This window comes from Arachis ipaensis, chromosome B5 (assembly GCF_059453495.1).
Source record: "Arachis ipaensis isolate K30076 ecotype BB chromosome B5, ASM5945349v1, whole genome shotgun sequence".
In the NCBI taxonomy this organism is placed as follows: Eukaryota; Viridiplantae; Streptophyta; class Magnoliopsida; order Fabales; family Fabaceae; genus Arachis; species Arachis ipaensis.
In genome coordinates, this window is record NC_142440.1 from 4,749,249 (window position 1) to 4,764,326 (window position 15,078).

General features: G+C 25.9%; 1 protein-coding gene across 1 annotated transcript; it reads right to left on the reverse strand.

The window, feature by feature from the left end:
• Positions 1 to 5,676: 5,676 nt before the first annotated feature.
• Positions 5,677 to 6,583, reverse strand: LOC107641639 (transcription factor MYB114-like). The gene is made up of 2 exons (XM_016345123.3): positions 6,215 to 6,583; positions 5,677 to 6,131 (listed from the first exon to the last, which is right to left on the reverse strand). Exons 1-2 carry the CDS (start codon positions 6,472 to 6,474, stop codon positions 5,822 to 5,824), a joined length of 570 nt encoding a protein of 189 aa, XP_016200609.1. The 5' UTR covers positions 6,475 to 6,583; the 3' UTR covers positions 5,677 to 5,821.
• Between the last annotated feature and the right edge of the window lie 8,495 nt (positions 6,584 to 15,078).

Below are 15,078 nucleotides of genomic sequence, written 5' to 3' on the forward strand. Positions count from 1 at the left end.
AAATGGGGTGGGTTCAAGAGCGTCAAAATCTGTGCCTAGACAGAACAATAGTGGAAGAATTCGATCAATTTTTTCTGAGTACTTTTCTGGTGTAAAGATAGTCCTGTGTTAAACGAGCGAATTAGTTTTTTTTGTTAGTGTCGGTTTGTTTGTTCAGCCCATGACAAAAAAAATAACAATAATAAATAAATTTAATTTACCTGATCACTTTTGATAGTAGGTTAACTTTTAAAGAGTGCTGCATTCCCTACTTTGTCTGGAGTGCACTAGCTTTCGCCATAACACAACTGATTTAGGTAAGCTAGTGCACTCCAGACAAAGTAGGGAATGCAGCACTCTTTAAAAGTTAACCTACTATCAAAAGTGATCAGGTAAATTAAATTTATTTATTATTGTTATTTTTTTTTGTCATGGGCTGAACAAACAAACCGACACTAACAAAAAAAACTAATTCGCTCGTTTAACACAGGACTATCTTTACACCAGAAAAGTACTCAGAAAAAATTGATCGAATTCTTCCACTATTGTTCTGTCTAGGCACAGATTTTGACGCTCTTGAACCCACCCCATTTCACCTCTACCATAAATTGACCTTCAAAGCCCAAAAAATTGCTGCCATAGAAAAGAAAGACGCTGTCTGTCGCCGCTGCTGGTTGGCTAACTCCAAATGTAAAACTGATTCTATAGAAGAACCTGGTTTCCATGAAGGCGCCATGATTCTCAGATGACGACGCAGTCAAAACAAATACATGACAGTTACAACAAGTCCATTATTTTTTATTTCAAATTATTCTCAACGTGTACGTAATAGAATGAAAAATTAAAATACAATTATATTTAAACAATTATTTGTATTATTTTTTTATTAATTTATTCAAAAAATAATTAAATTTTGAAGCTAATTGGTATAAAATATTACGGATATAAAACTAAAAAAAATTATTTGTATAAGAATGAGTCTAATAAATAATTATTCTATTTAATATATAATTAAGAGTATTTCTTTCTTTGTCAATGAGTTATAGTTTAAATGACATAGTCTCTATATTTACCTAAGAGTTGGTAAAAAAAAAAAGAATACTTCTTTTTTTTATTAACTTTTTTAAACATTAATTATTTATTTTACATACAATATAGAAATAAATGAATATAATATTTATTGAGTAGACGCAGTTACGTAAAATTTTTTTATTGTCATAGTATTTGAATCAAAGAAAAGAAAGTATTATTTTAAGAAAAATTAATAATATATTTTTAATAATATTCTTAATACAAAATAATAAATTTTAAATATTTTTTTAAATAATATATATTAACTAAAATAATATAATTATCCCAAATAATATATTATAAATATAGTAAAATGACATATTTCAATAAAAAAATTGTTAACAAAAATTATATGAATTTTTGTTTCACACAAAATAAAATTATTATATGTTTGTTTGCTTTTTACGTTGTATATATGTTTTTTCAATTAAATTAATATAATACAAAATTTTTTATCATTTTATTCATATTTAATGTTTTAATTTTGTTTCTCACAAAAAAAAATTATATATATATATAACACAAAATTTTTTATCATTGTGTTTATATTTAATATTATAATTTTATTTCACACAAAACAAAATTTAGTTAAATTTTAATATTATATACATAATATATATTTAATATTATTTTTTAAGATTCTAATATATCTTTTTTTTTTAGATTTAGTACATGAATTTTTAACTTATTTTTTATGTATTATTTATTTTAATTATAAAGTCTAATAATTTTTTTTTGTACAGACATATTTTTTTTAATATTTATATACTATTTTTTTATTTTGAACTTCAGTCCAATATCTGAGACTTACAAAAAAAATCTAAAATTTGTAAAAAAATGATTAACTTGAATAACAGGTTACCTTCTTAAATCCAAATCATTCAAATAAAATATAATAAATGAAGAGTTCAGATTTAATGAATTCACAAGGTGTGCAGCACTCCATACTTAGCAAGGAGCGTTTAAGGATGAGCCGTTGTGTTATGAAGTATTTATTTGTATTTTAAATTTACATCAATTTAATTTGATAACTTAACTTTTTATTGATATTGGTTCAAGATTTAGCCAATAATTATGATGTAAGAGGATTTTTTAAAGATATCATAAATAAAAAATTTGAATGAAAGATATAATTCTTTAAGCGTTTAGTGCATCCTTGCATTGATAATATATATATTGACATGTAAATTTTTATTATAATTTTTAATTAATATTTTCGGGGTATTATTTAACTAAGAAAGAAAAGAATGAGACGGAAATCTTTTCTTCTGATTTCTCCAACTATGTTGCAATTAAAGCAACTCTCTTTTAGTAGCATATAGATTTATAGTTTTAATAGAGGCAATACATCTTAATTATTGGACGATTTTTGTAATGTTAATGCACTATTAGCCATTAGCTAAGCACATAAAGCACGTGATGGAAATAGGTAACAAAGATGAGTGTTGGTCCACATCAATGTGGAAGAGATAATGTTAAAGACTTAAAGCTGAGAAAAAAAGAACCGACCTAGAAATGAAATTCAGAAAGGAAAGCCATATTGCAGCTTCATTCAAATTCAAATGAGATTCTCGTGGTAATATATATCGGAGAGTGTTAGGTAAACAATGACCATCTTAAACAATATAAATAACCACTAATCAAATAAAAATATATTATACTCTAATTTAATATTATTAATTAAATTTAAGATTAATTTACTTTTTTAACTCTATTAATTTACATTGTTTACACATTATTAAAAAATATTGTTGGTTATCTATACTTTTCCATATATATTATATGGTTATGTTAGGTAACTAAAGACTTTCTTAAACAATATGAACAACAGATTCTAAAATTGGCCCAATTTAAATAAAATACATTACACTTTAAATTACTCACCTAAATCTTAATATTAGAATAACTATTCGCACACCTAGTAAATTAAACATCCAATATATCTATTGTTCATATTATTTAATATTTTCATTGTCTACCTATACTTTTTCTATATTATAATAGAAAACAATCAAAATGGTTATAATATTTTGTTCTACACTTCTCCGCCATGATTACGAAATTAACGGAAATATTTAGTAACTAAAAAAAATTAATAAAAAATAGTTAAAATTTATCTTATTTAATATTTATTAATTATCATAATAACTAAAAAATATTAAATAAGATAAATTCTAGTTATTTTTTTGTCTTTTTAATATTACTGTAAAATTAAATGTTACGTGTATTGCATGTATTAAGCTATGTTTTCGTCTTTTAAATATTAATATCGCGTTTAGCTTTATTGCATTGGTTACGTTTAATTCCATAGAAATTACTTTATATATTATATGAATTTAATTTTAATATATTTTATACAATTATATAATTAATTATATTTATTATTTTAAATAATTATTTATATAATAATAAAAATAATAATTATTTTTAAGAATATAATATTATATGATTGAATATATTACATGTAAAATTATTTTGGACTGACAACGAATTAATTTGATGGTGATTCACATGGCATCCACCAACACTATATAAAACTATTATATATTATATTATTGTTAACCATCTCCAAATAAAGCTCAATATAAAAATTCCCTATTATGCATAGACGGGTAAGTTGAAATGTTAAACCATACAACATATGAATGTCTAGGCCTCTAGGGTACCAAATGATGGGGTTATATTGAAGGTTTCCTTTTTGTTTTTCCTTATTTATTTGTCATGTTACATCACAACTTCACAACAAACACTCACACATACAGTGTAGGCTGCGTTTGTGGAGAAGATATATAAAATACTCAGAATAAATTACAAATAATAAAAATAAAAAATAATATTTTTATATTTTATTTAATGATAAATTAAAATAAATTATAAAAATTTAATTTATTTTTAGTTTTTTAATTTAAAAAATAAAAAAATATAATGTTAAAAATTATAATTATAAAAAATTAACACAAATAATAAAAAAATAAAAAATAAATTGTATTTTTGTTAGTATTTTTGTGTTTTTTCTGTCAGAATGAATACAAAAGATACTAATTTAGTGTCTTTGGACATAATATCTCCGTTTATATTTTATCTATCAGATATAATTTTGTATTTCTGTGTCTCTATCTTATAGTATTTATATATGTAAACCGACGTAACTTGTAAGTAGGGCTGAAAGTGAGTCAAGCTAGCTCATGAGTCAGTTCAAACTCGACTCGTTAATAGTTCGATAAGTTAAACTGGTGAACTGGTGAGCCAAGCTTGAGCTTGGAATTGAGCTCATAAATTAAATGAGTCGAGCTTGAGATTGGATAAGTTTAGCTCATTAGGTCGTGAGCTGGCTCGATATATATATATATATATATATATATATATATATATATATATATATATATATATATATATGATCTTAATTATTTAAAATTTTATATTTATTTTGTATATATGATTTTGATGGAGGATATAAATAAAAAAATTATAATTTATTGATAGATAAATAATACATAAAATTGATCTTTTGAAATATTTTTTTAAAATATATAAGTTATAATTTATTGATATAGAATTATAGATTATGTTCTTATTATTTAAACCAGTTCATGAGCTTTTGGTGAGCCGAACTTGAGTTTAAAAAATAGGTTCGATTATTAATGAGTCGAGTCATGAACTAAACTCAATTTTTATGAGTGGAGCTTGAATTTGGTCCAATTCGACTCAACTCGACTTACTTTCAGTCCTACAAGAAGCTAGACGTCCAATTCTTAATTAAACCTTGCAGCAGCATCAACATGTGTACACGGGTATAATTAAGATCTCAAACATCCAAATATAAACAAACGCCTTAACCATCACACCGCCCTTAGCTTGTCCCTTCAACCATGTAATGGCCCATTCATATTTTTCCATGCATTAATCTTTGGCAAATGATATTTATTCAGGGGGGGGGGGGGGGGAATCAAAGTTGAACCTAAGATGATGCCATATGCATGTATAGGCCATGTATTTTTCATTTTTACAAAGATAGTAATGTAAAAAATGATCAGTAGAGCGTAATCACATGCATGAACACGATATATAGATTTTAGGGTTTAATTAATATGTATTTCAATATAATACATGTTAATGATTATTATTATTATTATTATTACTAAAAATTTTAATTTTTTATTTTAATAAATATATAATAAAAGTGCAGTGTAATCTGCTATATATCGCAGTTTTACTTTTATAGCATCTCGCAGTTTTTTTTTTTTTTTTTTTTTATTACTAATCTTAATGTTAGCTAAACTCTGAATTTTGTTAAGAGTTCTAACATTCCTATTTTGTATATATTCCTAAAAATTTTGCGTGTTGGTTCTCCTTTGAAATCATATCCTAACAAGCTAAGAGTAGTTTGCTTAACTCTAAATATCATCAAACCATTGTGGGACAAGTTATGAGCAGCTAGCTAACCACCACATTGACAATGTATTTTTATCATTATCAATTTATATTAAACTCTCTCTGCTTCTTCATTCTCTTTTCTAACGTTCATACATATAGAATAGAGGTGGATACTTCAATAATATGGATGTTTTCACATGAAGATCATATTGTAAACCGTTATATGGATATTAAATATGTTTTACTGAACTATCTAACGGTCTTTAGTGTGATCTTCATGCGAAGACATTATCATTGGAATATACACCTAGAATAGTAACAACAATAGCAGTAGATGGACGATAAGTAAACTTATTGAGACATACAGAACAAAATAGAACACAAGTACAAAATATTATTACTCGGTTGAACTCTCTGGGATTACATCAAGCTCCAGAAACTTGTTCACCCAATCCAATGCATATGCTCCTTCGTCAATTGAGAAGTCGAAAAATTCGTTGAAATCAAACTTCATTTCCATGTGCCCAGTTCCTCCACTTTCTAGTGCTGATGATATTCCCTCGTCAGCACGAGTTTCTTGTGGCGTAGTTGAACTAGTGTGGGGTTTTAGATCTTTGGGATTAACCTTCTTGCACAAACATGAATTCCAGTAGTTCTTGATTTCATTGTCTGTTCGTCCTGGAAGCCTCTTTGCTATCAACGACCACCTAATACATAGCAATAAAACAACAATAAGAAGGGAGAAGAGTCCAGATGATTTGACATGTTTGACTAAATTACGTGCACGCACCTGTTTCCTAGCAACTTGTGAAGCCTTATGATCAAATCCTCTTCTTCATCTGAAATGTTGCCTCTCTTGATATTAGGTCTAAGGTAGTTCAACCATCTCAAGCGGCAACTCTTTCCACATCTGTTTAGACCTGATTTGGTTGCAACGGTCTTCCACCTCTTGGGTCCATGAACCTCTATGCATTGAGCTAGCTTTTGATCTTCCTCCGGTGTCCACGCCCCTCTATTATATGTTTTCTTAGTTGATCCATTCCCTTCCATTGTGGCTATCTATGTGTCTTGACAACTCTAACACTAAGACATACACAGATCTATTTATTTATTTATTATATTACTCGAAAATGTTGTAGTAGTGGGAAATATGGCGGGAACTCACGCGCATGCGATTATAGATTCCTGTTGAGTTAGAAAACAACCTCATCAATTCATCATGCTCTGTTTGCTTCAACATGGCAAAAAGTACAATTGTCTTTCAAATTCTCAATGCCTCCTTTGAATATTCACACACTTTTGCCTTATTTGTACATTTTCAAAAATAATTTATTCGTAATTTTACAGCAGGGACCAGGGAGCAGGGGAATACAGAATTATTAAAATGTAATGATCCCTCTTTTGATTTTTTATTTTTTTTTAAATTATTTTCTGGACATTGTTGTCAACACTTGGTTAATGTTTTGCCAGATTCCTTCGACTCACAATCGTCACTTTCGTCCATACTTGACTTAACTCTGGAATCCACAAATTTCACGCAATCTTCTGTAGCCATAAAATGCTTTTAACTGTTTTTATTTTTATTTCTTTTTTTTTTTCAGTAAAAAACATGTAATTATTGTGGGAAGGAAAAAGAAAAGAAAGAAACAAGTCAAATTTCTTGAATCGTCATAAGTCATAACGCTTTTCTCTTTCGTTGGCTCGGGTAAGGCCTTTTTTTTTTTTCTAAACCCTTCTAAAATGGGCTCAAGTTTAATATATATTTGTAAACAAGCCCAAAAAACGCTGACAGATTGTAGGGTTTTTGGTCAATCCCAATAATATTGGGCTACAATTGGGCTAACAGGAAGCAACAATCCTCAAATGCTTTCATTTGATTGTTCAGAAAACGTAGACGTAGTGAGATTGTTTTTGGTTTTATGAAAAAAAAATTTGAACTCTCAACACGTGGAAGGACCTAGAGTGGCCGTGGTGTTCAACTAAACTAGTACTAGTGCATTTAGAGTCAAGTGTACAATAACAAATAGAAACTATAGTGTAAGCAAGCCCAAAAAAAGTAACATAATATTCTCAAACCAAAAAAAATAAGAAACTTAATATTCTTTTATTCTTTAGTTGATTTACTCTTTTTACTATAATTGCTTTTTATATTTCTTATTATGATTAATTAGTTTAATTTTAAAAAAATAATGTGTAGACAAATATTTTTTTTTATCAAGATTTAGGGTTTAAAGAGTATGAAACACAGATATGAACACATACACAATACGTGACAAATAGACATTAATTTCAACTTTTTATTAGACATAATGGCACAATATATATTTATATATAGGGTAAAGTATATTTTTTGTCCTTGAAGTTCGACAAAAGTTTTAAAAATATCTCTAAGTTTTATTTTGTTTCAATTTTATCTCAAAAGTTTTCGATTTGCATCAAATATACTCTTGACGGCTAATTTTTCAAAGAATTTAAGATCGATTCAATAACAATTTCATAAGAACAACCCATTAACACAAGCAAATCAAGCATAATTTTCATGCATTATTGTTAGATTGGTCTTAAACTTTTTGAAAATTTAGCCATCAAAGATATATTTAATACAAATAAAAAACTTTTAGAACAAAATTAAAACAAAATAAAATTTAGGAATATTTTTTAAACTTTTGGCAAAATTCAGAAACTTTATTCTTATATAAAATATTTATAATTATATAAAATATTTTATATTTTTTATATCAATAATTAATAATATATGTTATTTTTAAATTTCTTTTAAGAATATAAACCTAGAATAAAATTAAATACATTAATATATAATTGTATTTGGGTGTAAAAATATCTTTATTTTTTATTAAAAAATAATTACATACATAAACTCATATATTAGATAACAAAAATATTATTTATATATTAAAATTAATTATTAAAATTATTTATTATGTATTTATATATAAATATATATTATTTAATTTATTTTTAATATATATTTTATATTTTAACATATATTTTATATTAATAATTAATTTTAATAATTAATTTTAATAATTAAATAAATATCAATTACGTATTGTGCCTAAAATATATTAGATACTTAAATTAAACAACTTAATAAAATATCCATACTTGATAGGTTGAGACAGTAAATAATGCAAAAGATGAAAATAATTCAATCTTGTATACCATTAAAGAAAACTCGTTCTAAAATTCACTGGGATATTATAATTAATAATTTTAAATTTATAAAATATCATGGAAAAAATATAAAGGACCAAAATTTAAAATATATTCTAAGTTTGACATATATACATATTATTACATAATTATATTAAACATACAGTAAAATTAACTGTTAGTATAAATATATTAAAATATAATATATATTAAAAATTAAAATATACATATTTATATATAATATATTATAATTAAAATATAAAATATATATTAAAATTACGTTAAATAACTAATATATTTATATATAAATATATAGTGCTAATTTTTAATATATAAATAATATTTTTTATTTAATTAACTTATGTCTAAAAACACATATTAAGAATAAAATAATAATTTTTTTATTTTTAATATATTCAATATGTTAAAAATATAAAAAAAAATCAATAATTTTTAGTTAAATTTTTTTATGATATTTTTGAAATATATCCTTAAAATATAGGTTAATAATTTCTCTTTTAATTTAGCTAATATATACTCTTAGAATATATGATAAAATTATTGTTAATAAAAAAATTTTATTTTTAATAAATATATTAAAAATTTAATTTTTTTGTATTTCAAATAATTTTTTTATAAATTTATGATACAAAATAGATCATTTTTATATATACGTATAGTTTAAACCACCTGTAATTAAATTTCTGGCCCCTCCGCTAAATATATCCCTCCCGTCAATCACCCATTCCCACCAGTCCACCACGGAATAAATTATTTTATGAGCACTGTATAAGGATTAAATGCACAAAAAATGATGACTTTCGGTATTAATTCGACCCAGTGAAATACATGTGTATCGTGAAAATATGGAAACCAGCTTATAAATTGAGCTGTCACTTAGAATGGTGTTCCAGAAATTGAGGTCACACGTGGACGTACGAAGATTACGTGGAATGATGTTGATGAATGAGAGTCACTTTCATGGATAATTGGATAGAGATGCGAGAAACCACTATAAGACAACCATTAACGCTCCATATAGTGTTGCCCAATAGTTTCGTGACACCTCCCAAACACTATAAAAAGCGGCATAAAAGGACATGTGACGCATTCATGACATACATATATACATGCATCCTAAGTAAATTCATAAATTATATTAAGTATATATTAAAAATTAATTATTTAATAACATGCATATTAAAATATAAAATATATATTAAAAATAAATTAAATAATATATTTATACATGTAATAACTGATTTAATAGTTATTTTGTACGTTAAGATAATTTTTTTTAGAGGAATGCTAGAGAGCAGGAACTTTTGTGATTTGTAGCCATTAAATAGTCATTAATGATAGTTTTAATGGTATGAGATTTCATTCAATAACTTACTTTTTTTGCTGATTATATGCTGGTCAGAATTTAACAAAGTTGCTGGCCCGTAGACTTTTTTTTTTTTTTAGTAAAGTATCATTTTTGTCCCCAACGTTTGGGACAAATTCTATTTGTGTTCCTAACGTTTAAATTATCCTATTTGTATCCCTAACATTTGTAAAAGTGATTTAATGTTATCCTGCCGTCAAGTACACATCATGGGTGCTTTAGTTTGAGTTTTAAAAATCTCTTCTTGAAGTTAGAATACAAATGTCTAGGATAAAATCAATGATCTACTCCAAAAAATAGTTCATCAAATGTTGAAACTAATTCCTATAACATTTACATAATTCATTTTTTTAGGGATATAATTGAATCTAAACACAAATAGTGGGTATAATATTAAATTCGAACACATCCAAGTGAGACCTAATTGAGAATGAACACATCTAAATTAAAATAATTGAAAAATATAATCTGCTTTATTAGTATAATTGATAATAGAATAACATTAAATCACTTTTATAAACATTAAGAATACAAATAGTACGATTTAAATATTAAGAACACAAATATAACTTACTCCAAACATTAAAGACAAAAAAGATACTTTTCTCAATTTTTTTTTTATTCACGCATACATAATACATTGACTTCATGTTTCCTATTTTTGGAGCGACCAACATCTAGACAACTCAATATTTTATTAGATTTGCTCCAATTATATCACCATTTCTGCTTTCCTTAAATTAAAATATCCTCCACAGAGCTACATATATGGGAAAGATCGAAAACTGACTAGTTGAAATTTTTCCAAAGATGGAAAAAAGTGAGCGATTTGTTATTCCTTCTGTTTCCACCGGAAGTAACAATAGGATCTCCGTGCCAAAGGCAAAGTTTCTTGGTAGTAAAAATTGTATAAAATATATATTAAAAATAAATTAATATATGTATATTTATAGATAAATATATAACAATTGATGGTGACGTATACATACATAATTTGTTTTTCATTAAATCAGGATGAGTTGGCGAAGAAGTGCACAAAATATACCGATGTTTTCCAGTATAAATGAACAAAAACAAAGCAGAGTTTAAAAGATCGCGTGAATTCAGTTTGACGTTATTCGGCATTCTGATTTTGGAAACACCGAAAGGAGAATTGATGATGGGATGGGACACTACTGCTTCAATTGCAGAGGTGCTGGCCATGTGGCTTCATTCTATAACAACTATCTGCATGCCATAGTTGGAGATTCCATTTCACTACTCACCAATTCTTCTTATGGGGGCAAGGGCAATGCATTGTATTCATGTATACATAGAAAGAGAAAGGTATCACGTTACTTAACGTTAACATGTCAATTCCATTCCCACCAGGATTATCACTTTGAACGCGTGGAAACCTTCAAATTAATTCCGCTATTTCCTATGTTATCTTGCTTTTTATTATTTTTTAAAAACTACTTTAATTTGACCTCTTTATACATGGGAATATATTTTACACTGCCATGAAATTTATTGAGCTCTGGACATATATAGTCGTGTAGCTGTATTAATGGAGTTTAGGGCGGTTTAGAATGGTTGGTAGAGTTTGTTGAGACACACTTGAAGGGTGGATTAGAAGGGTTATAGCTAAAGACACCAAATTGTGCGGGGCCCAAGGCTGCATAAAAGGTGAAAGAAAATCGCAGGAAATTAGGACACATCCAATTACTTACATTGGGAAGGTGGCATAATGAAAGCAATTTTTTCATAATACTTCAGCAAGTGTACATGAGATCATTACATTACAACAAGTGGTGTAGTGTTGAACTACAGGTTGTTCATGTAGAAACCACATTATATAACATCATCACTTAATCTTAGGAGATGAGGTTATTACTATAATTTATTAAAAGAACTCAATTAAATTTTGTTTGACGTTGATTATAAGGTTCATATCATTCAACTAAAGGACATGACCAAAATATGGTGTTTACTATGACTGCTAAATAATCATTAATCTTTAGTTATTAATCTTAATTAATATTATAAATTTTACAATATAATTTATATATTAAATTTTAAATATAATGAATTATATTAAAATATTTAATTACTTAAAGAACACTAACACTTTCATGATTAAAAAAAAAGACCAATTATATTACGTGTATATTAAAATCAGTCATTAGTACAAATATACCTTAAAAATAAATTAAATTACATATATATTTATATACAAATACATTAGTGATTAATTTTAATATACAAATAGTATTTTTGAAAAAACAAACTACTAAAGATGATCTACTTGAATAATATTTGAAGATAAGACTAAATAATTAATATTTAAAAAAATAATTGTTTTTATTTTTTTGGCATCATTATTTGAAGGTGCTCTTACCTTTTAAATTCAATTTTTTTATGAATATCTCTTTTAGTTTAAAACTATTTATATTTATTTATTTATCATAAATTTAATATAATTGAAAATGTGACAAAAAAATTTAACTAAAATTAGGATAAAAATAATCTTGTAATATGAAAGAATCAAGCAATTAAATATACTCAATAAAATATCAAGCAAAATATTAGTAATTAGTATAGACACAAAAAGTTCAGATCTTTAATATTAAAAAAATACTCCAACGTGGAGAGAATGAGTAACGATTGAAAGAGAAGAGAGCATAAAAGATACCACATTAAAGAAGAAGAAAAAAAAAATTACGTTATTAATAAAAAATTATATTATTATCTTTTTAAATATAATTTTTAGTCTTTTTCTTTGAATAGATTTATTTTTTTTATTTTGTTTTATTTAATAAAAATAAAGACAATTTACGCAAATAAAATAAATGAACAAAACCTTTATGTAAATACAACATTGGCAATTTCCAGACGCAAATGCAACAAACATAACTGTATATAATCCGCTACACCTTGTAGCGAAACTCAATTGCACGTAATCCGCTACAGGTTATCGCGGATTATGTTGAGGCTGTGTTACTCATAAATGGTACAAGACTCATAATTCGCTACACCCTCTAGCGAATTATGAAAAATGTGAAAAATCGGATTGGCTTATGTTTAAAAAAATTACACTTTCTAAAACTGGATTTGTTTTGCATAGAATAAAGGACATTTTAAGCCATTTTTTATAGAAAGAAACTTAGGAAGAGAAGTAGTTAAAAAAAAGGAGAAATAGTTCAAGGCAGTTTGGAGTTTAGACTAATAGATTATACACGAAAGTTTTTGACGAAGATGGTAAAGAACGAACATAGATAATTATAACACATTTAATTAGGGGTGGTAAGGTAGGTCGGCTCGAGTTTATCCTTTTTGTCTCGTTTAGGCTCGTATTATAAATGGGACGGACTATTTCATCCCACCAACTAAAATTAATTTAAAATACTAATCTGTTCTATTTTATGGTGGATTGGTAGGCTGATGAATTAGCCCACTTGAAAAAAATTTTAAATAAAATTTATTAAAATTAATAAAAAAATAATAATAAAAAATTAAATATAAATAAAAAATAGTCAAATTATAATATAATTTTTAAATATTTTTTTATTAATTTTTAACTTCAATAAAATTATTTAAAATAATATTTATCAATAGAACCATGTTTAATAACTAAAAAAAATATTTAAAAATTATATAATTATTAATTTTGTAATAATAATTACTCTTTTATTTATAAAAACATAAAATAAAATAAAAAATTTTAGTCCGACGGCCGATTCGTTCCCGCCAAAACCAGTAAATTTGACAGTCTTTTTTATTTGATGAGTTTTAAATCCTAACTCGACTCTCTCCTTTTTTTTAACGAGTTTAGCGAGTCAGTCCAACAAATTTAATCTGTTTTACCACCTCTGCATCTAATTACATACATTGAGAAGGTGACCTAATAATTTTTTTGGGAGGACTGGTATTAATGTGAAAGGACAATAAAAATATTAGTATTATTCAGTATGCTGATTTTTTTATTCATCATATGTCAAAATATACAGATAAGATACAAAAATTAAATAACAGTTTTAATTATGTGAAATTATTGCCACCAAATAAAGCACCATTTTTTATCAATTTCAGATTTATGCATCAGATATAATTTGTTGGTTTTGGATTGGATTAAAATTTTTCAATAAAATTCTGATGGTAATATTATTTTTTAACAGTAAAATAGAAATAAAATAAAAAATATTATTTTGCTGTAAAGAGTTCCATAATAACCAACTGCTCAACCAAAAAGATATAAAAGATAATAATCTCTAAATTTTGAATTCTCACTTTAGAGGGTAAAGTGTGATCTCTCACCATTTATTTTATAGGTGGGACCAAGAATAAATATGAGAGAGAAACTATTTAAGGGTAAAAGATCATACTTTACCTTCTAAAGTGAAATTCAAAATTTAGAGAATCCAAATCCAAAGAAAAAATATGGTTAAAACGACACAATAAAACTTATAAAACTAAATAAAGTGGGTTTCCCTATAATATCTTATTCCACAGGAGTAGAAAACTATCAATGAAATGCCTTCTGAGAATCACAATAATTTGCAAGTTTTCATCTTTAATAGCAAACACTCTTGCAGTGTTAATGAATTTCTAGGTGTTGTGGAGCATTACCTCGATGTTGAGGTTTCCTTTTATGATCCGCATCATAAGCCCATCAAAATAAATACTACAGGTTGGCAGGCTCATCGATGTAGCCAACAGACAAGCCGAGGTGGCCAAGTGATAGGGAGAAGAGGTTGAATACGGCACCTTATAGCCTCAATAATGGGGCGCAAGGAGAGGGTGGTGAGTTTGCAACTAAAAAATGTTTGGTACATTTGATATAAAATTTTATTTTTAATCAAACTTTAAGGAGTGATAACTTGGAGTTCGAATTCTCAATTTTAAATCAGTGTACATAAAATTAATATGAGCAAGCAGCGTCGTGTTTAATCCTATTCATGGTGAGAAATCATAACTATGGTAAATAACATCATCACCTAATATCAGAAGATGATATTTTTTAATTTTAATTATAATAGTTTTATATCCTTTAACTAACGATATGTCTGAAATTGCTAAGTAATAATTAATCTTAAATCATTAATCTTAACTAA